Source organism: Carica papaya, chromosome 7 (genome assembly GCF_054855325.1).
Source record: "Carica papaya isolate Zhongbai chromosome 7, ASM5485532v1, whole genome shotgun sequence".
Lineage (NCBI taxonomy): Eukaryota > Viridiplantae > Streptophyta > Magnoliopsida > Brassicales > Caricaceae > Carica > Carica papaya.
In genome coordinates this window covers 26,789,249-26,815,723 of record NC_142315.1, presented here as the reverse complement: position 1 = coordinate 26,815,723, position 26,475 = coordinate 26,789,249, and the positions used below count along the sequence as shown (strand labels likewise).

At 34.9% G+C, this 26,475-nt stretch overlaps 3 protein-coding genes and 1 long non-coding RNA gene across 8 annotated transcripts; 3 read left to right on the top strand and 1 right to left on the bottom strand.

Annotated features, from left to right (window-relative positions):
• The first annotated feature begins 536 nt into the window (after positions 1-536).
• Positions 537-13,217, top strand: BIO1 (adenosylmethionine-8-amino-7-oxononanoate transaminase). Of its 2 annotated transcripts, XM_022037452.2 has the most exons (14): positions 538-1,331; positions 1,471-1,641; positions 1,747-2,008; positions 2,207-2,284; positions 2,427-2,547; positions 3,183-3,334; positions 3,908-4,002; positions 8,636-8,751; positions 8,841-8,987; positions 9,824-9,957; positions 10,043-10,174; positions 11,056-11,190; positions 12,369-12,481; positions 12,590-13,217. In XM_022037452.2, exons 1-14 carry the CDS (start codon positions 634-636, stop codon positions 12,789-12,791), a joined length of 2,556 nt encoding a protein of 851 aa, XP_021893144.1. In that variant the 5' UTR covers positions 538-633; the 3' UTR covers positions 12,792-13,217. The 2 variants fall into 2 exon arrangements, with proteins under 2 accessions (XP_088063013.1, XP_021893144.1); XM_088206887.1 differs by lacking the exons at positions 12,369-12,481; positions 12,590-13,217 and adding an exon at positions 11,339-12,178 and having other exon boundaries at positions 537-1,331.
• On the top strand, positions 4,009-4,483 carry LOC148253108 (uncharacterized). The gene is made up of 2 exons (XR_015813043.1): positions 4,009-4,315; positions 4,362-4,483. It is a non-coding gene; the product is annotated as an uncharacterized LOC148253108 (long non-coding RNA).
• A 538-nt stretch (positions 13,218-13,755) lies between the features above and the next one.
• On the top strand, positions 13,756-21,117 carry LOC110811071 (calmodulin-binding protein 60 B-like). 4 transcript variants are annotated; one of them, XM_088206890.1, is made up of 9 exons: positions 13,756-13,901; positions 14,242-14,389; positions 14,954-15,029; positions 15,586-15,644; positions 16,241-16,734; positions 16,859-17,019; positions 17,095-17,298; positions 18,278-18,491; positions 20,028-21,117. In XM_088206890.1, the coding sequence occupies exons 2-9, from the start codon at positions 14,280-14,282 to the stop codon at positions 20,621-20,623; spliced, it is 1,914 nt and encodes a 637-aa protein (XP_088063016.1). In that variant the 5' UTR covers positions 13,756-13,901; positions 14,242-14,279; the 3' UTR covers positions 20,624-21,117. The 4 variants fall into 4 exon arrangements, with proteins under 4 accessions (XP_088063016.1, XP_088063017.1, XP_088063014.1 ...); XM_088206891.1 differs by having other exon boundaries at positions 13,761-13,901; positions 14,245-14,389; XM_088206888.1 differs by having other exon boundaries at positions 13,854-14,001; positions 14,245-14,389.
• A 2,345-nt stretch (positions 21,118-23,462) lies between these two features.
• Positions 23,463-24,788, bottom strand: LOC110811082 (putative xyloglucan endotransglucosylase/hydrolase protein 23). Its single transcript, XM_022037453.2, has 3 exons — positions 24,453-24,788; positions 24,176-24,369; positions 23,463-24,074 (listed from the first exon to the last, which is right to left on the bottom strand). Exons 1-3 carry the CDS (start codon positions 24,717-24,719, stop codon positions 23,684-23,686), a joined length of 852 nt encoding a protein of 283 aa, XP_021893145.1. The 5' UTR covers positions 24,720-24,788; the 3' UTR covers positions 23,463-23,683.
• Positions 24,789-26,475: the final 1,687 nt, after the last annotated feature.

The window sequence follows — 26,475 nt, the reverse complement described above, 5'->3', positions numbered from 1 at the left end:
TTTTATGTTAGACTAGTTCATTCTAAAAAAAGAATAAATTTTTTTATACTCTTATAGAAAAATAAACTAAATTATATTTTTTATACTACTGTTAATGATATAAATTTTCTGCACAACAGAATTATTATTAAAAACATATGTATTAGCAATAATTTTATATAATATATAAATCATTTAAAAATTTATGTAAAAATATATAACATTCGGCCTTTTTTTCTTTATATTTTTACCCTCAATTTTTGAGGCCTTCAGTTATTTTTTATTTTTTTCCTTATCTCAAATTAAGATTGTGTAATAATCCTCTTTCGCAATTATTGGCCGTGGCTATAACTGACTGATTCAAATGCAAATGAAACGGGCAGTTAGAATGCTATTTTTTATTTCAATTATCGTTACCTAGGGGGCCAAACTCGTTGAGGCCCATTGGGCCTTGAGCCTAAGAAATGTACTTTGTAATTTCCGCAAGCTGGTTCCATATGATTTGTTGAGCGACACTTGTCCTTTTCCCTCCATAAAACATCTAAAAAGCTTCCAAGTTCAGTCATCATCACCAATGCGCGCAGAACAGAACACAACTACCCTTCCCTTAATTGTTCTCTCCACTAGAGCCTACCTGCCTAACCCTCAACTACCATGCTAGGACTTAATGGCTTGCTCCTTCCCCGCCAGCACCACCTTCTGCGCCGCCGCCTCCTCTACATTCACCACGGTTTCTCCACCACTACATCGCCGTCGCTTCACCTTCCACTATGTCATCCCAGCTATCTTGTTTGGTCCGCCAACACATCCCTCGGGAAAACCCTAGTTTCCACCGGTATCGCCTCCTCATTTCTCCTCTCCTCATCGGCCAGGAAATTCTTTTACATCAAACCTGTCCAAACCGGCTTCCCCTCCGACTCTGACTCTCGCTTTCTGTTCTCCAAACTCTCATCCCTCTCCCTCCGTCACAATACTGCCCTCTCTCTTTCCAATACCGTCCTCAAAACCTCCATGTCCGCAGCTGAATCTCTCCTCGCTGACGGAAAGGAGCGCAGCTCAGGGATTTGCGATTTGAATTTTTACGAGGAGAGGCGCCTCTCGGGGGCAACGTCGGAGCTGGTCTGCAAGACGCTGTACGCATGGAAGGAGGCAGTGTCGCCGCATTTGGCTGCGGAGAGGGAGGATGCGATGGTGGGGGATTCTGCTGTGGCTGCGATGCTGGAAAGCTGCTTGAGAGAAGGAATGGTGAGTGGAAATCAAGACGAAGGAAGAGAGGTTTTGTGCGTCGTGGAGACTGCTGGCGGGGTTGCAAGTCCAGGTCCCTCTGGAACTCTTCAATGTGATTTATATCGGTACGTGGACGACTATATTGTCAAGAAGAAGAAGCATTTCGAATAACGAACAGGCATAGATTTTATATTCAGTAAATTAGGAGTGCTTTGCTGCAGCGTTTCTGTTTCATGCTTATCTTTCTGTTTAACTTCCAAGCAGGCCTTTCCGGCTACCCGGCGTTCTTGTTGGTGATGGAAAACTTGGTGGCATATCTGGAACCATTTCGGCTTATGAGAGCTTAAAGCTTCGAGGGTATGACGTTGTTGCTGTTGTTTTTGAAGATCATGGCCTTAGTAACGAGAGGCCACTAATGTCATATTTGCGAAATAGGTAGCTCAGTTAACTTCGTTTTCTCTTGCACTTAATCTCTTATTCTTGCGATTTTTATTATGTCATCTTTTTTTAAATTTTCATATTTTCTTGCTGTATTTCTAGAGTGCCGGTGCTTGTGCTTCCACATGTTCCAGAGGATCCCTCAGATGACCTGTCCGAATGGTTTGGTGAATCTCGCAATGTATTTAAATCGTTAGAAGAGATCATGCTATCAGCTTATTCAGAAAGAATAGGAAGATTACGTGAAGTGCCAAAGCGGGCAGGACAGGTGTTTTGGTGGCCGTTTACCCAGCACACTCTTGTACCAGAAGAAACTGTTACAGTAATAGATTCGCGTTGTGGTGAAAATTTTGCAGTCTATAAGGTGCTATTTCACTTGTTACTCGTTAACTGTTATTCTTTTGTCTGATATATGTCCTCTGCATTTACATGCGAGCGAGCATGTATGTTCACTTTTAAGTTGTCTACCCTAATATATTAATGTCTCTATTGGAACGTCTTGTTATGAATGTAATCGATCTATCTATCAATTAACTACTCTCGTTTTCTACCTCTTTTACAGGTTCAAAGTAATTCCATGGTTCAAGTATTTGATGCATGTGCAAGTTGGTGGACTCAAGGACCAGATTATGCATTACAGGTCATCCTTTTAGCACGACTTTTTTTTTGTCAACTAGGGTACTTTTTGTTCAGTTTATAATGTACCTCATTCATATCTTCTCCAAGGTTATTGCTTCCCTGAAGGTCTGCTTTAATGTGAATATTTGGTTAGGTGGTTTCAGATTGAGCTCGCAAGAGAAATGGGTTATACTGCTGCAAGATTTGGGCACGTTATGTTCCCTGAGAATGCCTATGAACCAGCTCTAAAATGTGCAGAGCTTTTGCTTGAGGGTGTTGGGAAAGGTCACTAATTCTAGTTAACTATTGTTTTTTGAACTTTATCTATTATTAATTAGATTGTTGAGGGCTTATGAACAAGATTATGAACCTCTGATTGACAAATTCTGAATTACTATTTTATTGGATTTCAAGTTCAGCCAAAGTGAGGTTGATTGTGGTTATATGTTTCGGGTGATTTCTCATATGTGTTTCTATTGAATTCCTATTGAGATCTTGCTTTTTCATTAAATGCTAATTTTACTGAATTCCAATAGATATAATAGAAATGAGATAAAGATTGGAAGAGATGTTATGCTGATTTTATTTTATATTGAAGTTAAGTGAATTGTTTTGAAAAATTTCACCTAATCTAAGATAAAAATTCCAACAATATAGGAGTTTAATCAAATTAAAAAAAATTATGCTCTCATCTTACATGTCCAATAATCTATAAGTTTGGCTTCTTGGAGTCTTACTCTTTGTTTGTCTTGCATTCTTTAGTTTGCTAATCTGTTAAAGTATAGCACTCAGTATCTTTACTCTGATGGCATCACTTTATTCTTGCTAGAACCTAGATATGACATATTACTATTATTTTGAATTGCATTTATATTTTTTTCATGCTCCCGCAAACAATGCTAAGCTAGTACAACTTGCAGGTTGGGCTTCTCGGGTATACTTTTCAGATAATGGATCTACAGCAATTGAAGTTGCTCTAAAGATGGCATTTCGGAAATTTTCTTCTGACCATGGAATCCTGTCAGATATTCATAAGAACGAGAACAGAGAGGAAAAATGTATTGAGCTAAAGGTTGGCTATCTGCTATTTTCTTCATTTTCTTCCCAGATTGTTCATTTCCTCTGTGATCCATATATAAAGTAGGAGTAGAACTTACAGACTAGCTCATCCAGCTTGTAGGGTTGGGAGGAGTGAGGACTGACCATTAGGGCAAGGCCCATGTCAGATTGGTAACCATAGTGGGATTGATGCATTTTTGTATGTGAAGTAAACTTGTGCATTGAATATGACAAAGTAACTTTAGTAAATGCTGTGCTCGTGATACCATGTCATATTTGCATCTGCTTTAATCTCTCTTTAGAAACTCATAAAAATGTAATTTTGCACGCTCTCTCTCTCTCTCTCTCTCTCTCTCTCTCTCTCTCAATGTAGAAGTAAATGTGGCAAGGATCTTTTCTGGAAATTCCAGTGCCTAATCAAATAATGCCAGTATATTTATATAGTGTAGAAATAAAATTTCTGGTGTGATTTTCAAATTCTGATGATAGGACCAAAAAAATGTAGTTTCACTCAGTGCAATCCTTCTTCTAAATGCTACTGTAGTTGTTTTGATTGCTATTAACTTGGTGGGAATTATTGTCTCAGGTCTTAGCTCTTAAAGGATCTTATCATGGTGACACTTTGGGTGCTATGGAAGCACAAGCGCCATCATGTTATACTGGATTTCTCCAGCAGCCATGGTAGGATATTTCATTATAAAACCTGTGGAAAAGAAGTTTAAAATTTCCTTAGGGCTTTTGGGGTAGGCTTAATTAATAATTCAAAACTACTATTTTATGTTTGTAAGCCTGCAACTTGATGTTCTGTGCTAATTTTGAAAGTTCATCTGTTCAGGTAGGTTGGTTGTCTAATCACTCGTAAAAATTATTTTAAATTGATTGAGATAGAATTATATCAGTGAGGCGGTTAATTGAGTTCTACACGATTTTGTGAGTGTGGTAACGGGACCTATGAGCTAAGCTAGCATATGAGGGATGTTATTGATATTATAAGGTAAAGTACATTTTTAGCATATGAGGGATGTTATTGATATTATAAGGTAAAGTACATTTTTGCCCTTTATCAAGAGCTTTGGACATTCGCTCTAATGATCTGGGTGGCAAGAGAATAAGGATAGAGAGACATAGGGAATAGAAGATAAGAAGGAAGGAAATCAGGAGAGAGATATGTTTTATCATTTAGTAAAATCTTACATGCTTTGTTTTAATAACAAGAAGTAATTTATATAGTGATGTGAATTTGGTTAAGTTGTTAACAGAATAACAACTGCTAATTAACTTTTGGGTAGTTATCTGAAATTTCCAGTTCCAGAATTTGCTTATTCTTCTTGTTGTGATTTCTTGAACGATATATTATGTGAAAATAGATTACAGCTCATCAAAGGGAGCTGCTACCTTGGATCTTATTAGAGAGAGTTCCAATCTCATGTTTTAAAATAATATTCTGACTTGTTTTTATTAATAACAAATATACTATTTTATATAAAGGTTATAATTCTTATTGAGCAATTTTAATCTAATTAGAAATGTAAATCTGATTAGAAATACCCTATTAAGATATTGAAAATCTTATACTATTTAGAAATCCAATACTAATGGAAAATCATGTTATTTAGGAATTTAATATTAATTAGAATTCTATATTTAATTGAACTTCAACTTCTTTTTTAAACTTTATAAATGTATCCATAATATTACTTTCTCCTAGTCTTCAAGTTTGTCATCAAGCTTGAGATGTAGATATAATTGAATTGTCGATCTTTTCTTGTTACTCAGGATCAATGTCACGTTCAATCTCTAACCAAAACAACCTTTTACATTGGTGACCCTAAACAAATGGCTCATTGCAGTTATAATACAACACTTATAGCATTTTTTTTGTCATCTCTGCTCTTGTTAGTTTTTTTATAAATTTAGATGAAATGTTATCAGATTGTATCATAACGTTTTTGCCCTATGGAGTTGGTGTTTTTCGAATCGAATTGTTAGGCTTTGTCGTGGATTAAGAAATGTTACTATAATTGTGGTCGATTATATCCCACAACTGTTGTTTCCTTTCAAAAACTCTACTCATATTCATTGCATGTATAAGAGTGATAGGTGATTGCATCTCGATCTCTAAATAGAGGGAATCCATCAATCCTGTTGTGAACAAACTTACATGTTGATCAACCTGAACGAACTTGTTTACACTTACCAGTTTTTTTTGAAACTACCTCTGGTAGTCCGTAATGGATCTCATATGTTTTAAGTTTACTAGTTTCCTTAACGGGTTACTTTTGGCTTGCGGCCCAGACATCAGAGAACAATAGTTTTTGAATTCAGTTCAGTTGAATATAAGTTGTTCAGATTCTAACTGGTGATACCATAATTGCATGTCTCCAAGCATCCAAGTATATGGAAGGCGGCCAATCCCACTTTATCCATTTTCGGCGTGTGTTGGTTGGCAAAAAATTTCTCACATTAATGCAACCATATTAGAGGATCTTTAAAGCCATCAAACATTAGAAAGTCTAACTTAGTGTAGCCAGGAATGACTCCGTTACTTGGATGGTTGTTTGCATTCCCGATTGATTTCCAGTATGAAGCACTTGAGGTGGCTGTTTCCAGGGGTGGTTGCTGCTTACAGTCCCTTTTGATGTTGTTTGTTTGTCACAATTAAAGCTAACCAGTGTTTCTTTAAATTGCGAGGATAACTCCTGTAACAGACTGCCCATTCATCTTTCAATCTTTGCAGTTCGTGCCTCCTTTGCGGCAAGGACTTGGAGTATTAATTGCAGATCTTCTTTTATTACAGAATTGCCCATTGTGTTGGATTCTGATACTAATTTGTATGTTCCCAAGAATATGATCTTGTCACTTGGTGGTCATCTGGAATTTTCGGTTTCAGAATCTGTTTTTTCTTTTTGTTGTGATTTTTTTGAATGATCTATTTTGTAAAAATAGATTACAGCTCATCAAAAAGAATTGTTTCTTTGGATCTCGTCAGAGAAAGCTCCAATCTCATACTTTAAAATAATATTATGATTTATTTTTATTAATAACAAATATACCTTTTTATATAAAAATTATAATTCTTATTTAAAATTTTTAATCTATTTGAAAATATAAATCTAATTAAAAATATACTACTAAAATATTGTAAATACTATACTATGTAGAAATGCAACATTAATAAAAAATCATATGTTATTTAGAAATGTAATACTAATTAAAATTTCATGTTCAGAAATCCAATACTAATTAAGTTTTTATATTTAATTGAACTTCGACATCTTATTTGGGGCGTATAAATGCATTCATAACAATCAACCTTGTCCTTAAGGTTGATTGTTACTATCGCAAAAAATTATTTTCTTCCCATATACAATCATCGACAGTTGGCTGGTCCGCTGAATCAAGGCTTGTTCAACTTCTTTTTTTGTTCTGGAAATTTTTTCTAATTTGTAGAACCTTGTGAGGTAACACGACTTCAGCTCCTTCACAGTCCAACTGTGGTAATTCTTGGAAGTATAATTGCTTGCTCGGAAATACTTCTTTAATTGGGAGACATGGAACACTAGATGAATTCTAGAACTAGCTGGTAGGGCCAACCAGTGTGCAGCCTCTCTTATCTTCTGAATGATCTCAAATGGGCCATAAAAAGCGAGGGGTAAGCTTGGAAGCTCGCTCTTACGGCATCGATCCTTGTCTATAAGGCTGCAATTTAACACTGATCCAGTGTCTATTATTAGGGGTAAGCTTGTAAGTTGTGAGCTGATAGACACGTGGGGTATGTAAATTAAACCACTATTTAATTTTTTCTTGATGAAATGCTCATCAACCTCAATATGCTTTGTTTTGTCATGTTATACTGGATTATGGATAATGTTAATTGCTAACTTGTTGTATTGGTATAGTTTCATTGGGCTGTCCCACTTAATCCTCAAAGTCTCCAAAATCAACTCTGGCCGAAACAATTTGCAAACCCTTGAGCTATTGTTCGAAATTCTGATTCAGCACTAGATCGTGCCCCCACATTATGTTTCTTACTCCTCCATGTGACCAAGTTCTCTTTTAGGAATGTGTAATAATCTGTAGTGGATTCTCTATCCACCATTGATCCAGCATAGTCTGCGTCATTATAGACTTCCACTAGTAGTTGGTGTTCTTTCTAAATGAGATTACCTTTCTGGCTGTTCTCTTCAAATACTGTAGTACCTGGTATGTTGCATGTAAGTGTAATCTTTAGGATTGTGCATAAACTGATTGATCATTCTCACTGCATACACAATATCTTGGTTCGGTTAGGGATGAATTATGGGCAATAAAGGGTATCTTTGGGCGAAGGAAATATGTGGACCTTATCCTATTTACTATCTTTTGAGTAATTTGGAAAGAGATGACTAAGAGAACTTTGAAGTTGTTAGTTATATTTGGGATTTTGAGATGATTAGGAATAGATGGTTTTAGATTCTTTGTTGTGTGATTCTAGGTGATCGCCTTTACTTTATGGAGGATTTTGAGAACCTTATTGATATTGGCTAGAATTGTAAATATTTTGTAGACAGGTTGGCATCCTTTTGGTGCTTGTTAAGACAACTTTGCATTTTTTATTTTAGTAAAAAGTTGTAGAATGACACTGACTAGAAATTTTCAAGGACTGATTGCTGGATCATGCAGATGCGTTAGATATTTCAAAATCAACATTTCTGATGTTTGCTACAATCTTCTTAGGAGTAGGGATGGAACTAGTATTTCAGTGAAGAGGGCAAAATATTGTGACTAATATTTCCTTTTAGATCAACACATTGGTGCAACATAAAGTGGCTAATGTCTGAAATGCTTAATCTCTTTATTCAGTTCCATTTACAAATGAATGAAAAAACTGTATTACAACTTAAATCCAAAAATGAATTATCGGGAAGAAAAGTTAGAGAATAAGCACCAGTGGTCTCATACAACCTTAAAGAAAAGGCTAAAAAAATTTCAATATGATAAACAGCCTAAATCTTGCAGACATTATGAGCATTGGTCTTTTTATAGGATGGTAAATATATTGCCAAAATAACTTTTGATATGGAGCCAACTATTCCAGCAAAGGGCTATCCAATAGAATGGCATAAATTAACCTGTAGGAGAAGGAATGTAAAGAAAATATGCTTGAGTTGGGAGGGGGTCTGGTGTCCTTTTTGGCTAAAGAATAAATAGTTGCTGCTGATCAAAGGAAGATAGCTGCAGCTTATGCCATGATTCATGATATTGTGAATGAATTACAAATACACATTAGAAAGCAAGCCCCCAAAAAGTACTCTGAACTTGTGGTTTGTGACAGGTATACTGGAAGAGGTCTCTTTCTGGATCCACCTACAGTCTTAATGTGCAATGGGATATGGACTCTTTCGGTACCTGAAAGTTTAAAATCTGAAAATATATTCCTTACAGATAAGAGTAAGCCAGATCTATTTTGCTCTTATTGTATGGATTGATTCTTCATTCCCTTTTGGGTTATCTTTCTCTAAAATGTATCAACCATTCAGCCTTTGGCACCCAGGCTGAGATTTTTGACAAGAGCAGGGACAAATCTGATGTTGCCAAAAGTTATTCCTCGTATATATTGCAGCAATTACTTCAATACTCTGGGTCAAGAGGATTCAACCATATTGGGGCAGTGATCATAGAACCAGGTAAGGTTCGTAAGGAAGTGATGATCATTATCATTCATTTTCTTCAGTTTATTGGCTTGAATTAATTGTGCACGATTCTATTTGTAATTTGTTTATCCATATAAATGCAGAATTAATTGTGCTTAATGAAATATACTCTCGGTTTTCGTATCTATTCCCCTAGAGCACTCACTTCTATTGTTGATATCAATATAATTAGCTGACTAATTTTGTTGCTTTGTTCTTTCTTTTTGCAAAAACGGAGGGTAATCTGGGTACATATGTCTTATTGAACCAATATATTTTCTGCAACTTATAGAATCTTTGTGAAACATAAGACCTTTACTTAGGACATCCCTACATGCACCATTTTTTGTATTCTAACTGTGAATAAATGCATGTCTTCATAACATATCTTATTGTTATGAATCTTAAGTGTTTTCTTAACCATCTGTGAAATTAAATGGTTGAGTAGGCCAGGCAAATTTTGTCGGTTTTCTTTGATTTCGTTTTAGAAGTTTATGGCTAGATTGTATCGTTCTGGCAGGCTCCCAATTTTTAGATTCCTATTATAGAGAAAATAATTCCTGTTTGATCCATTTCAATGTATTTTTACTTTTAATCATATTTCTTTACTATTCTTCCTGTTGAAATAGCTCTGCGCCGGATATTCTTGGTACAATGGACACTGGATTGTGTATAGCTGTCATGTGTTAACCATTGGTGTTTTAGGTTTTCATTGGAAATTAGAAAAAGACATATCTAAGAAGTGGAATATGCAATAATTTTGTTCCTTGTTATTGATATATACTAGTTTGCTAGAACTCAACAAGCTATCTCATTGGTTATCTATTTAGTTATACAAGGAGCCGGGGGAATGCATATGATTGATCCGCTGTTTCAGCGGGTACTTGTCAGTGAGTGTCGAAGTCGAAGAATTCCAGTTATATTTGATGAAGTTTTTACTGGTTTCTGGCGCTTGGGAGTAGAGGTTAGTAAGGCTTTTGCATTTAATTCCATTTGTTTTGCTTCTGTTTCAATCATGACTCCCTGATTTGCTGATTGTCTTTTTCCAGACTGCTGCCGAACTACTTGGTTGTCTGCCAGATATAGCGTGCTTTGCTAAGCTGATGACTGGTGGGATTATTCCCTTGGCTGCCACTCTTGCCACAGATGCTGTTTTTGCTTCATTTACTGGAGACTCAAAGGTACCAGTAAGATGAGTTAGTGAGAAACATGTTAGTTTTTGCTTTAGGAAGTATTTATTGATGAATTTTTTGGTTGCAACCAAATTGTAAACTGAAAAAGAAGTGAGTGAAGTGTTAGGGAGAGCTTAATGCATGCACTTGGCTCTTGCTCATAAAACATCAAAATCCTTCTTTTATTGGATAAATGATTTGTCAATTAATTTGAGTAAACGTGATTGATTTCCAAGTTGGTTTTAGAAGTTTGAAAATACAGTTGTGCAATTGCTTGATATTGACGGAAGATCTGTTATGAAAGGAGGAGAAAGAAAAAACAGTAAAAAATTCATGTTTCAGACTATGTTACACCTGGCATTGTCTAATTATTTGCAATGGGTTGCCCTCTTTCGTAGTTTTTCCAGCCTCTCTCCGTGTTAACAACATACCGTAATTCTTTAAAGCTAGGCTATCTTTGGTTTTCAAGCGGTTTACACTGATAATATATAGCTCATGGTTGTTTAAGTCTCCTTATTTCTAACTCAAAGGATATAGGTTCAATATCAGAATTTCTTCAAAATTCTTAGTCTAGGTAGATTTAGGTCTCATATAAAAAGAGGTGCGTAGCTTTATCATCTTTAGACCTGCAAATGCAGAAATGTGTGTTTTTCTTTTTTTTTTTTTCTCATTGTTTGCATGCTAAAATATCAGCCTTGTGGAATGATTGTGAAGTTTTTTCCTTTGTTTTCTTCTCTTTTTTCATTCGTACAAATTTTCTGGTAGAAATGCCTCTGCAGTGCTTTATTATTACTATTCTTTTTAGTTTAACTGTGTTGATTGATGCTGGATTACTTGTTTGTGGTGTCTCTCTGAGCAAGTGAGTATATTCATTTGATTTTGAGTTGCAGCTCAAAGCTCTGTTGCACGGACACTCCTATTCAGCACATGCTATGGGGTGTGCAGCAGCTGTTAAGTCTATGAAATGGTTCAAAGATCCACGGACAAACCTCAATATCAATTCTGAAGGAAAGTTGCTTAGAGAGGTATTTGAATTTACCTTCAGTTATTGTTTTTGCACATCATGCATTTTTATTCTATTGGCTTCCATGTGTTGTAATTGTGATGGTAGGCCATATTCAGCTTTTAATTTCTAAAAACTAGATAGTACAGCAATATAACTGGAGTTATTAGGTGCAAGGTGCACTCAATCTCCAAAAACTTTCTGGAGCCTGTGGAAGGCAGAACACAAGATCTCATGCTTGAGGAAGATAAGGTGCATGCATACTAAAATGCACATGAAGCGCACAGAATTTCAAGTATTTTCATAGGCATCATTCTATGAGCACCTTATCCCTGCTTTTCAGAGTCAACTAAAGTATGCAGCTGATAGGCTACTTTTTGTTTTGAATGTTCAGAATTATACTAGATAGAATTGGGCTCTGAAAAGGGGTCACTGGACATTGAAATCCCATGACAGGGAAGGTATTGATTCTACGAGATAGAATTGGTGAATTAGATATATCTTATAAATAAGATATAAACATAAACTACATTTAGCAAACCTTGATCTTCAATCTTAAATTGATCTGCAAAAGGTTTGACTTGCTATGTGGGATCTCAACCAAAGATTTAATCAGGATTGCAACTCCTGATTACTATTATGAGCATGCAAAGTCAATGGAAAGAGAAACTGAAGTATTTAAGAAAAAATAGAATACAGTTAATTTTGTGGCATCCATCTTTTATGGGCCTCGGCCATTGCCCAAAGACATACTCTAAAGAGCTTAGGCATGTCCTTAACGGATGAGAGTTGAAGTAATGCAGGACCAGCACCTTGGTTGTGACTATAGTAATTTTAATCCATTCTTAAAGAGATATACTGTTGTTCCAAATCATGTCTTTTCTTGTATGATTTTCATTAATGTTTTAGTAAAATTGTCAGTAATCCAGTACATAGTTTACTGGCTGAAATGCTAATTGGTGAAAGCCTCCAAACTAGGTAATCCTTCAAATTCCCCTGATTGGCCAAAATTAGAAAATAGATATTACTCCCTAAGATTCACCAAAAATAAATTGTTGAAAAACAGATATAAACTAGTATTACCTGCTACGTGTACATTGGTTCACTTTTGAGGATTTTTCTGTCAGCATATAATTATCTCGAGTTGAACTTTCACTATTATTTTCGTGCAATATGTAATATTTAGATGAATCCTTGCAGTTATGGGACTTGGAACTGGTGCAGCAGATTTCATCACACCCTGCTGTGCAAAGAGTGGTTGCACTAGGAACTATATGTGCCATAGAACTACGAGCCGATGGTTGTAATGCGGGGTAATATTTTCTATATCATATTTTTTATAAACAATGTGCACTTTGTTAGTGTTTTCCTGGTCATGATATTTTCCAAAGTAACATTTCCTGTGCTTTTCTTTTGGTCAGGTATGCATCATTATATGCGACATCACTTGTTCAAGTTCTCCGTGAAGATGGTATTTACATGAGGCCTTTGGGTAATGTCATCTATCTCCTCTGCGGACCCTGTACGCCTCCTGAGATCTGCAGGCAGCAGCTTGTTAAAGTCTATGAAAGAGTAAAGGAGTTCAACCAAGAGTCGGAGAAATTGAGATCATGCCAGTTGTGAAAATCAGCTGTTGTTTCTCCTCTCCTATGGCTGCCGAGCCCTTGCTGAGGAGTTATGACGACCAGAAATTAACAAGCATTCAGTACTGTTTCCAATGCAGTAATGCTCATTATTTCATCAGATCTCATTTGTGGATAGATCTTAACATAAAACCTTTTGAATCTAGTATTTATATAAATCCTGATCCAGACTGCATGGAGTATATATTCATTTTCTTGGTGCCAGTTCAATTTAAAAGATTCCTTTGTAAAGGAATTCCATTTGAAACATACACTCCGGTTTGATCATAAACCAAGAAGTTTTTTGTTTTGTCCCGGTTCAGCCGTCCGCTTTATATATTTGATTTAGTTTAATGCCATTGAATAATGTAACTTTTTTCTTCTTTTACGTACGAAGACAGACTTAATATATTAGTAGTTCATGAGATGTAATATGGTAGATTGCTATCTAATCTTTCCTTTCTCATATAAGATAGAGTAAATCTGATTTTTCTGTGAAAATATGTTCAAGAATTAATAAGTTAATTAATGCTATTGGATAATATAAGAACAAGAATACAGAAAAAAAAAATATTTACCCGAAAAAAAAAAGTAAAATAACAAAAGATAAGGTGTGAGTCTAGACAAACAAAAATTAGCAAGTGACGTATTTGAAACGGAAGAAGGTGACGTGGGAAAAGGTACATACGTCATCTGAGTTGACGTGGCAGGCCTCAACATGATCACATAAAACGCAAACAAAATCTACGGCGGAGATTTTCTCTATACACACATTGGGCAATCTTATGCCGGATGGACCAATGGCAGCAAACTTGACCTGCGAATGCGGAATGTAGAGTTAAGACATGCGATTTATCCACTAATAAATTATCCAGTACCACGCGGCGCATGATCCAACTCATGATCAAGCAGTCAATCAAAATAGAACAGTAAAGGTCACTCTCTCTCTCTGACTTCAAGGCAGATCTACCGTGCTCCTGAAGACACCTGATAACCACTAAGCTCTTCAGCTTAGAGTCGCCAGAGTAGACTAAAGATATAAAGTCTTAGACCAAACAGCGACTGCTTAAAAGATTATACTACTCATTTCTTGCCATCGTTACATCAGTTTGTAAGTATCTCGATTTTCTCTCGTCTTTTCTCTCCTCTATCTCGCTCTCTCTCTCTCTCTCTCTCCAAGCAGAAACTTGTTCGTCTAAAAATTTTCTCAGGTTCTATCCATCATCTTTTTCCCGCTTTTCCTTTGTTTTCTCTATTCTCGTTGTTTGGTGTTCGAGAAGATTTTGAAATACTTTCAAGATTACTGCAATTTAGCTTCTAGTTTTGAGTTAGGGATTGGGGTTTCGGAAGAGGCGGGATTTTGGGGAATTTAGTTGGGGTTTAAGTTTGATTTGTAAGTTTGCATATGGTGATAGGATTTGATTTTCTGAAATTTGTGGTATTTGTTTTAGTAGATCCGAAGAAATTAGGGTTTCGTGGGACTGGCTAAATGCAGAGGCAGTCAAGGTTTATGGAGAGGACTGACGGGAGCAGAGGGAAGAGAACTTTGGAGGCGGAAGATGAGCAGCAGCCTGAGCGAAAGCGGCCTGCTCTGGCTAGGTAGTTCTTGTGTGTCTTTGTTAAAACTTTGATGTTTGTTTCTTTATATGCATTCTTTGTTTATTTAATCAGTTCAATTTGAGTAAAGGAGATTATGACTAGTTCTGTGATTTAACTGATGCGACCGAAAAGGAAATAAAGAAAGTTGTTTAGGTCAATAAACTTCCGTTTGGTATCATGATCAGTCACTGGAAGTTGAAAATAATAGTTTATTTGTGCAATACATTTTGCTTCTGGGGCAATGGTCCTAAATGCTTGCTCCCTGGCTCTTGGTTAATTCTGCCGATGATGGTTGCCATGGAAATGTTTGTTGTACCTGGCATATGGTTTCATCTTTGCCCGTTCTCAAATTTCCATTTACTGTTCTTTTCTTTTTAATTTTCATTTTTGCTTTCTTTTGATGTTATGATAACAGGCCAATGATTTATTATTCCATGTTGCAAATTGTCAAATTCAGTGTTAGTTTCCTAATAAGTAATTTTGTTAGAGCTCAATGTAATTAAGTATTGGACTGAACTAAATGAGTATGAGCATAAGAATCTTTTGCCAAAACTGTGTTTTCAGTGTCATTGTAGAAGCTCTCAAGGTGGATAGTTTACAGAAGCTCTGCTCATCATTGGAGCCTATTCTTCGGAGAGTTGTAAGATTTAATGCTTTCTACTATTTACATTAATATAATGTACTCATTTAGGATGTCTTCTGGTTGTACTTATGCATAAGCTGCTTGAAAATTTCCTTAAAAATTCTGTTGTGTACCATAGCTTACTGCATTTTGTTTAGCGCATAATCATGTTGTTCTCTCTTCTACTTCTACTTACTAATGCTTCGGTATGCCATTGAAGTTAAATGTTGTAACCTAAATGTTTATAACTGTCTACTTTAAATGTTGTGCGTGTGCGTGAATATTAGTCACAACCTAAGTTAGCCAAGGTTGAATTTAATTCACAGAAGTTACTAAGGGGAGGATTTTGGAGATGCTACGTTCTAGTTTTCTGATAGAAAAGCAAAGTGCTTTCAGCATGGTGTCATATGATGCAAATATAATTTTTTAATATTAAAAAATTCATCCCTTATGGGAGAATGTTTTCATTTTTCTCTCAAGGAAATAACTTAAATGTTTGCTTCTTTATGTTGTTGACCATGTAAGCCTGTTTCTTGTTTACTTGTCAGTGGTTCTTACAATCATTTTTAAACAGGTAAGTGAGGAAGTTGAACGCGCTTTGGCGAAACTAGGTCCTGCTAGACTTAATGGAAGGTAAGATGTTGGAGATACACCATTTTACCGCATTAGATATCTCGGAATTTTATTTTAATGTTTTGAAGACATTTTCATAGTCCCCTCAGACCCTTATAATTATAATGGACTCAAAAATAAGTATTCGATGGTGATTAATGGATCTTTAAGAGAGAATATTTACCATGTCTGTAGAACATTTTTCTCATGTTTTCTACATCATTGGAACAGCTGACTGTTTTATCCTTCACTTATGAGGGCCAACAAGCATTTAGCATAGCTCGTAATGGATTAAAGAAATCTCGCATAAACATGGGAATACGCACAACAATAACAATTTATTTATGCAACTATTTGGTGCAGAATGAATATTTAGATGGTTGTTAATTGCAAAAACTTATACCATTCCAGTTTCAGATAAAACATTTTTTTCCAATTATGAGCGTGTTCTATCTAATTTCTGTCTTATTTCAGACTACTACAAATATAATCTGGACTTCAGTTGTTCTTTTAATCTCTCACTGTTGTATTGCTGGATAACAATTTCTTTTGCTCACACTCTTGCAACATACTTACCTCTTTGATCGTATTGATCTTCTGATACTTTTATTTTTCAGATCTTCCCCCAAAAGAATTGAAGGCCCAGATGGACGAAATTTTCAGCTGCACTTCAGATCAAGATTGTCTCTTCCCCTATTCACTGGAGGAAAAGTAGAGGGAGAGCAGGGTGCTGCCATCCATGTTGTTCTAATTGATGCAAACACTGGACATGTAGTAACATCAGGGCCTGAAGCTTCTGCAAAATTGGACATTGTTGTTCTCGAGGGCGACTTTAATAATGAAGATGATGAAGGCTGGACACAGGAAGAATTTGAAAGCCATATGGTGAAGGAACGGGAAGGAAAGAGACCTTTGTTGACTGGGGACTTGCAAATGACTCTCAAGGAGGGAGTAGGAACGATTGGTGAGCTCATTTTTACAGATAACTCAAGTTGGATAAGGAGCAGGAAGTTCAGGCTTGGCTTGAAGGTTGCTTCTGGATATTGTGAGGGCATACGTGTGCGTGAGGCAAAGACAGAAGCTTTTACTGTAAAAGATCACCGCGGGGAATGTAAGTTCATTCCTTTTCATTTTATTATGGTTGGAGTATTTTGTTGGATTTAAATCATTTCATTTGACAGCTTGCCTTGTTTCCTTGAGAGTACTTAATTGATTCAAAATTTTCCCCTTGGCAGTGTACAAGAAGCACTATCCGCCTGCACTGAATGATGATGTATGGAGATTGGAGAAAATTGGCAAGGATGGAGCTTTCCATAAGAAATTAAATAGTGCTGGAATATTTACAGTTGAAGAATTCTTGCGGCTTGTGGTCAAGGACCCTCAGAAATTACGGAATGTGAGTGCAGGATGTGTTCCTTGATAAAAATTTAATTATATTTTGTTGTCTGATATGTCTATCTATTGAGTGTAGATTCTTGGAAGTGGTATGTCAAATAAGATGTGGGAGGCACTTGTAGAGCATGCAAAGACTTGTGCCCTGAGTGGGAAGCTTTATATTTATTATCCCGAAGATTCAAGGACTGTTGGTGTTGTCTTCAACAACATCTATGAGCTGAGTGGTCTTATTTCTGGAGATCAGTACTTTTCTGTTGATTCACTTTCTGACAACCAGAAGGTGGGTTGGATATGGAACATCTTTCTTTTCTTTTCTTATTAGTTCCTTTTTTTTTTCTTTTTTTGCCTATCAGTATACTATTACTATATTGCATCATATGTTCCACTTTGTATTCTTTTCTCTTTTATGCATTCATTATATAAGCTTCCCTTCTTTGTTAAATATACTGCATTCCTTAAATGTAGGCAAATATCTGGTACTCTGAAATTGATGGAAAAGTTAAGAGGAAGTTGAGAAAAATTGATATGGTGACTTCAACGCAGACTTATTTTATAAGGACTAGCTTGAGTTTATACTAAAATACTTATAGGGGAAGTTCCCTGATTGGATATGTTTGAGGGCATCCAGTACAGAGTTTTCTGAAGAATTGTTGATGATGCATGTACTTAGAAGTTAGTTGAAATTTCTGAAAACTGTAGGAATTGAAGGTCAATTGGAACTCATAGACAAGGATTTTTTGGTTTTCAATGGTCAAACACCATGGTGAGAGGTCAAACTGATAAGAAATTGATTAAAAATTAAAGAAAGAGTGCATCTTCTTCGACATAATCCCCAACTGGGGTATGGTTAAATGTGGTATTGTAAAGCAACTATCTTCCAGGTAAAATTTAGTGAATGGGCCACCGGTTTTGGGAGAAGGTCAATAGTGAGAGATATCGAACTTGTGGCAAGTTCTTGTCATTTAATAGGTTGAATTTCTTTAATTGCTGAAGGGACAAGCTGAGTATTCAGAGAACTGTTCTATTCCACTTTAAATTGAAGGTAGTGGCTTCTTTCATGAAGCAAGGTCTATGGATATATGGGGTATTATATCTGTGGACATGGAAGTAAAAAGAACTGTATTTTTCCCAGGGTTGGAGTTTTACTGCTGGCCTTAATTGGCATTTTAATTGTGGTGTTTGGTGTCACTTCATTATTGTAGTTTATATATAAAACTGGATTTACTTATAAAAGTTGAAAAGAAAATTATTTTCTGCAGGTTTATGTTGATACCTTGGTGAAGAAAGCATATGAAAATTGGAACCAAGTTATAGAGTATGACGGTGAATCACTTGTAAACTTTAAGCAAACAAAACGGTTGAGGTCATCTCGGAGTGAACTTCCAGTGGATTATCCTAATGCCTTAGAACATCAACTACAGCTACCGCGGTTGCCAAGTTCAGCTTCTAATGAGCAAGATTTGGCAGTTGGAGGTAATCATGTTTGGATAATTATTGATGATATTTCATCAATTTGGGTTGAATATTCACTTTTTAACCTCAGTTTAGTAAATTGGTGTTGTGTCTGTTGATGATATTTCATCGGTTCTGGCAAGAATAACGTTCATTGCTGCTAGGATGAAATCTAGCTAGCATTTATAAGCACCATGCTATCCAACAGTTTCTTAGTTGTTAATGAAGGTTCACCTTAAACAAAAGGGATATTGCAAGTTGTTCTTTTATCAGTGACTATTTATTCTAAGTACAGGTAGATTAGTAAATTCTGATGAAAACAGTTGACTTCCGGAGAGAGTGTCAAAAAATATACAGAACAACCAGGTGACTTGTTAGAATGTGGAAAACAAATCCTCAGGCATTAGATTCTGGCACTGTGCCAAAAGGAGTAAATTGATTATACCAACTAAAAATACTTGTGTAGCTTCAAGAAAAACTGAGAACATTTGCAATGAAAAAAAATTATGAAAAAATTTCGTATGGCTTCATACTGTAACATTATGGTTTAGATTTGCTTGGATCACTTCTGTTGAATCTGAAGTGGGAGGGTCTTTTCTGCTTTGAACCTTTGCAGACTTGGTTGGTTTGGCTGCCTGTGGTCTTTGGCTCATGTGATGTATCATTTATATGGATGCCCATGTTTAAGATCAAAATTTTACTGAAACATGATGAATGAAAAATAAGTTTGGTTTAGAGATCAAAAAGATCATATTAAAAAAGTACTGGTGGTACCCTATTGGTACCTTGTGAATATTATTATTTAAACTTTTTTAATTAAAAAAGAAAAGGAGATTCAAAAGCTTCACACTGTAACAGTATCTCAGACTCTGACAAGATGATGAATTTTGCTGGCTATATGTTTATTTAAAGTCAAATGACCTCTTCCTTTTATGGGGCAAATAATATGAGTTATATGACAAAAAATTTAGAGGTACTGTTGATTCTTGTATCTTCTTCAAGGGAACAGTACCTTTGGCATTTTCTACCCAAAAAAATTATACCATTGCATTAGAAGGCAATTGTTTATTACACTTCTCCCTTTCATGAATTCTTTTCTTGATTGAGACTCTTGGTTCACTTTCCTCCCTCTTAGAGCTGGGAGACCTCCACTTTTATTCAGCGCATGAACAGAGGTTCCTTAGAATCTAATGGGGTATCTTGACATGGAACTGAAGCTTATAGAATTTTGTATTCATTTTCATTTGAAGAAAAAAGAATCATTCTGATGAAGTTTATGTCTTATCTCTTAATCAGAAGAAATTCCATGATTGGGAAAAGAATTAATTATGCTGTTAGGTGGTCAACTATAATATTTTACATGCAAAATTTTGGGGAAATGTCCTTCACTCATTTCTGAAGAATATGACATCTGCCTTTGGGGGACATTTTTAGCTCACCATATTTATGTGGCTTTGAGGAATTTAGGAGTTTTTTTCATTCAGTATTTTGCTTGAAAACAATTAGAAATCATTATGAGAAATTGCTGGTTTTCTCTGTTCTTTTTTTTTTTCTCAGCTTCAGGATATAATGAAAATCTAGCTACAAGATACCAAACCCAGCCACAGATTTTGAATTCTAATCCTCGTCCCCATTTTGATGGTGCTGCATTCGTGCCACATGACCAGCTGAACACCCACTCTCACTCTACACCAAGTGCAAGCAATGACAACAGTGTAGTGGGGCTGGTTCTTGGTCCTCCACAGTCATCTACCTCAGGGTTCCACACTCTTGGCTCTTCTGTGCAGCACTCTAATCTTAATCCTTTTGATGATTGGTCACACAACCGAGACAGGGGACATGATGACTTCTTTTCAGAGGAAGACATCCGTCTTCGAAGTCATGAGATGCTTGAGAATGAAGAAGATATGCAGCAGCTACTCCGACTCTTTAGCTTGGGAGGCCATGGCTCTATTAACATGCCTGAAGATGGGTATGCATTCCAATCCTTCATGCCATCGCCAATGCCAACCTTTGATGAGGACCGCACCCGTTCTGGCAAAGCTGTTGTGGGTTGGCTGAAGATCAAGGCAGCAATGAGGTGGGGTTTCTTTATCAGGAAGAAAGCAGCCGAAAGGCGGGCACAGATTGTTGAGTTAGAAGAGGAAGACTAACTGGGTTGTTCTATGCCAAACTTCTCACCAGATGCATATGTTATTTGGAAAATTATAAGATAATATTCAAGAGAGTACAACAGACTCAAGGCTTCTGGAGATTGAAGTCCATGGTTTTCAAATTCTTGAAGACCTCTGGTGTTTCGAGGTTGGTATTATTGTGGGTGAGGAATCTCTTCTTGTACAGTTGCCTGCCTGTACAGTGAGTCATTTAATGACTTCTCACTTTAGTAGCATCGTCCTTTCATCTTTTTGTGTATGAAATTCGCTCTTTCAGTTTATGACCACTTTCTTGTTGACTCAGTAGGGAGGCACACTGAAATGTTAGGTTTGACATGCATTTGTCGTTCCAGTTAATTGTTGTCCAAGTATTTATGAAGACTTATGAAAATTGTTTGGATATTATCACGCAGAGTGGTATTTCAAAAAAAAAAAAAGAAAAAAAAAAAAGAAAAAAGAAAAATATCTTTGCGGTGTCTGAACGTTGCTGTAAATCATCCAGCTTTTCTAGATTTTATTATCCGTTACTTTAAAGAGCCTGTTATTCTTGCATACGAGATGAATTTTGCATGCTAAATATATTGGTTATGGGGACAAGTTCAACAATTAAAATTTAGCAGTCCCTCTTTGATATTGTTTGAGTTGGTCTTTGATCTCTATTAAGTTTTAATGTTGAGACCTGATGCCATTGATCAGAATGTATGTGACAGGTGGTCTAAAAGCATACGACTTTTACAAATGTAGCACCGTCGACGAGGATTAGAATTCAAAAGCTGTGGCTGACTTTTGTATCTTGTAGATGGATTGTCATTATATCCTGAAGCTGAGTACAAAAAGAACGAGGAAAACCAGTAATTCTCATAATGATTTCTAATTGTTTTCAAACGAAGTACTAAATGAAAAAAATTCTCAAATTTTTCAAAGCCACGTAAATACGGTGAACTAAAAATGTCCACCAAAGGCCGATGTCATATTCTTTCAAAGCAAAATTAGTAGAAGTTTATTGGCGCATAATAGATAGAATCTCTTTGTCTTCAATTTTTTCCAAGTAAAGACATGTTTTAATACAAAGCCTACAACTTATAATTAACTTTATAACCCAAATGTCACTTTTGAGAGCCTAATTGTTGACTCAAATTTGGTCCATTTTAAGCCCAGTAAATTTTTTTAATCCAACACAAAAAAAAAAAAAAAAAATAGAAAATTAAATTAAATGATTAACTCGAAAAGATTAAAATCCATCAAACAACAATGCGGATAATGGTACTCATGGCCAGGATTTGGTGTTTCAAGATCTCTTAAGATTTTTTAGGAAGAAGAGTTTTCACAAATGCCATATATAATTAATTATACGTACAAACATTATATGTATCTATACACTGTATACGACAGGTGGTCTAAAAGCATACAACTTTTAGATCTCGTTGAGACTATAAATAAAGGGAGGATGAAGAGTTGAAGATGGGATTTAGGGGTATTTTCCAACTTTTCCCAAGGGGAAAGTAGAAATAACCCTAGGCCTCCCGGAGCTCCCTCTCAAAATTTCTAAAGAAATTCCAAATCCGCATTCAACATGCACTTTCCCTCTTCTCTTATTAATATTGTAGACCTGTAGATCAAGATTGATGTTGATCGGAGTTGATGAAAAACATTATTTATCGAGGTACAGATCGAATCTATCTATTTTTAGTACTTTTCAAGAATTGTTCTATCTTTTTTATAATTTTATATAGTCAAAAATTATAAATTTAATAATCATTTCGTTAAAGTATATTATAATTTATAGTGCGAAGTTGCAAATACATTGACTAACCAAAATTTTTTTTCTGTTTTTTGTTTTTACAAAATCCAGCTTATATGCTAATTTATTTGGGGGGAAAAAAATAATTTGTTGACGACAAACATGAAATCATCTTTGAATGTTCCATTTTTGCTTTGGAGTACCGACACAGTGTCTATACGTGCACCATTGATGTACAATAAGTGGAATTCATCCTGTAACTAATGGAGAAATAATTCAAAAAGGATGAAGAAAGAAATTCAATCAAAATTCGTTGTTTACGATGAAAAATACATAAATTGATTCGTTTCTCTTGATTCACTCAAATTAATTATGGTCCACAATTATAATATTTTCAATTACAACCAATTTAGTAAAATGAAATTATTTAATATTTTGAAAGGTTCAAATCATTATTTAATTAATTAATATAAATAAATTAGTATATACAACCTCATCCGATAAATAATGAATCGAATCATAAATGATATATATATATATTATTTTTTAACTCTTTCTTCCTGTTTATAGAAGTAAAATAAACATTCACTAATGTCTTTTGTATTTTCAGATTGCTACTGATTTCTAAGAAACCAAAAAAAAAAGTAAAAGTAAAAGCAATGGAGTGAAAAGAAATTGCCCTGCCTGGTTTAACCATGCCTGCAAAGTCAGAAATTTTAGTTTATTATCATGAAAACTTATTCCTGTAATTTTTAGGGCATTGTGTTTCTAATTGGTCATCTTTGATGCTTAACATTTTTCCTCTTATCGTTTTAAGTGAATATATATATACACGTATGTATATTCTTATTTTTAAATTTAATTTAATTGATTTTTCTATATATTAAAAAATTTACTGGGCTTAAAATGAACCAACGTTGGAGGCAACAATTAGGCCCAAAAATAACATTTTGGTTTTGACCTTTTTGAATATATCAAAGGGAAGCGAATACATTTGTAATTTTAATGTTTTTATAACAAATTCAAAAAGGAATTAAGAAATTGATACTCAAATTTAATGTAACATTATCCAATTAAAAATACTCGTTAAAGATACAGTTCTATATGAAAAATATAGTATTTATAATATAATTATTAAATAGCTCTTCTATGTAAATCTCAAAATATGTAATCCTTTCGTGTGACTCTTTCATTTGGGATCTACAATTCTATTTCATCGATAAATTTTTTGAAAATAAAATATCAAAGAATAAAAGAATTTTGAAATGCAAAAATAGATAAAAGAATTTATAAGACGAATAGTGCGGCTGGATTTTGGTCTAAGCTATTTTGCACTCTGGCGGCAGGCCTTGGGGAAATCTCTTGACGTCTGTGCAGTAATTATAAATCATATAATTTTTCTGCACCCATTTCATCCTCCTCTGATCCGTAGAATCCGACTCTTGAGAAAGCCATTGATTCCCATTCGAGCTCGAGCTGCAAGACGATGCTCCGTTGGACCAGACACAAGCATTGTCGCCATTGAAGCTCCTGTAAGAAGCAGTGAAAGGAGCCTGTGACCAGTCTGTCTTCACAAGCCCACCTCTCGTAGCCCAATCATCAGCATTCCACAGACTGGAATAGATTCTCATCGGCTGATTCTTTGGAAACGGAACACCAATGGACTCCATGTTCTTGAACTCTCTGATCGGAGTTCCATCAACAGAAAATCTGAAACACAGACCAAAAAACGGAGTTTTTAAGTCAACCCTGTTCAAAAAATTGACCGAGAAATCAAATGCTGAGAATTTGAATTGATGGGTTTAACTTACATAATTCTTTGAGGATTCCACAGAATGGAATAAGTGTGAAAATCAGCAGTTGGGTCAAACCAGAGATAGAACTGTTGTTCTCTATTTCCCTTGCCTTGACTAAACACATTAGTGTGAAGAATGTAAGGATCACCACTAAGATTTCCCAAGAACTCAAAATCAATCTCATCCCAAGTCGACCCTTTTGAAGACAACTGCAAACAAATTCAAAAACAGTCAGATAAATTAGTTACTCGCCGAAGAATTAGGTCAGTCAGATACAATGTAGAAAACATACATAGTAGGCAGTAACGGTGCCGGCAGAGTTTCCGGAGACAAGCTTGAGTTGCATATCGATCTTGCCGAAAAGATACTCGTTCTTGGACTGGAAGCCGGAGCCAGAGGCTTTGTCAAGAGACAGAGTAAGAAGTTCGCCATTGTTTAAAATCTTGCCCCGGCCATCTCCCCAAGTGATGTCGAAATGTCTATGGAGGTTTCCGGCGCAGGATGCAGTAATCGAAGAAGCAAGTAAAATCAAAGTGAAAGTGAGGATTGAAGAAGCCATTTCAGAGGGAATTGCTTTGTGGGTTGTGGGCAAAAGATTGTTATACTTACTGATTTGTGGATAGATGAGCAGGTTTTTGGCAATTTATAGAACAGGCGAGGGAAGGCAGTGTAATAATGGAGGAAAAAGCAGGGAAAGCTGCGCTGTGTCCAGTTGGGTGATGCAGAGAAATATTAGCTGTAAAAATGGATAGAACACACGGTTTGGTTTTTCTTTAATATCCTCTAAAGGGGAGGAAACTGGCGCGTTCCATTTGGCAAAAACAAGTTTGTCTAAATGTTTTGTTAAATTAATTACTGTATTTAAAAAAAAAAAACTTTAATTAATCTCTCTTTTTAACTTATTAATGATAATACTAAGTGTTAAATTTTACGACACCATATTTTTTAATATTTTTATTAAATGACATATGATATGATGAGAGAAAAATTAATTTAGACGGATTAAAATTTAAAAATAAATTATAAAAACTCTAATTTTCTCTTTTCTCCTTGGCTTCCTCTCGTATCGTTCTTCTTTCGTCGAGCTAACTCCTTTTCTCACTTTCCACTCATTTTTCTTCATCAATCTTTGTAATTAATACATCTACACCAATATGTGTTGTTCTATTTAACAAGTAATATTATTATTAATACTGTTAATAAACAGTTAAAATGATAAATTAAATTAAATTTTTTTAAAAAATATAAGAATTAATTTCACCAAATTAAGGCAGGAATCAATTTTAATAAAATTACTTTTGCATTTGCCAGCTACCTGCCAAGTAACCACTCTGCTTTCTGACGCGGCTGCTACCTTGGAGTGGGTAAGGATAAATGATATCATGTTTTAATGTTTTGTTTTTTTTTTTTTCCAAAAAGAGATTTATATAGTTTAGTAAGTAATTTAACATAACTCAATTTAAATAGAGATAAGTAGAAGGAATAATTGATATTTTAAATTCTAATTTAAAAATATCAAGTCTATTTCTTATATTTACCGAACGCGTTGAAATTGCTCGCTCTATTAAATTATCATTTTTTTCAAATTAAAAGGATCCGGTTGTAGATTAGGAGGATCTCATCCCTTAAAAAGATCAAGAAGAAATTGTATGAGCATTCGTTATGAAAATTATATTTTGTAATTAAACGGTTATCTATTTTATTTTGATTCTATCACACAAATCTCATGTATTATAAATAATGCTACAATATGATCAAGAGATAAATTATGAATATTTTGAATATATAAATATTTTGTTAATTATATTTTCGTTACATTTTAAGTGTTTGATGACTGTAATTCCTTATATGGAGAGCGTGGGCGTTTATAAAATAAAAAATTAATTAAATTATATATTCAAATTAAATGAATAAATTTTTTAAATAAATTTAAATATTTAAACATTAATTAGGTGTTTCATTCTTGTTGGTATCTTGCAATTTTCGTTTTAAAATTTACCAATTACTGTAAAAGATTTGATACTACACTGTATAATTCTATTTAATTTTTGTTATTTAATAAGATATAGCTAAAACTAAAATTAACAAAAAAAAATTGTTTACTTATAAACTATATGTAACGGCCCCGGAAAATATTAAAATGAAATGAGTATTTAAATATATCGAATGCGGAAGCGAGATCAAAATTTAAAGTTAACATCCCTTACATGAAAAACCAAACAAACGTACTTAAAATATAAAAGGTTAAACTAACTAAGAAAGAAAACTCGAAAATAAACTATGCGTATGACTACAGAGTCTCTAGGCATCCCCTT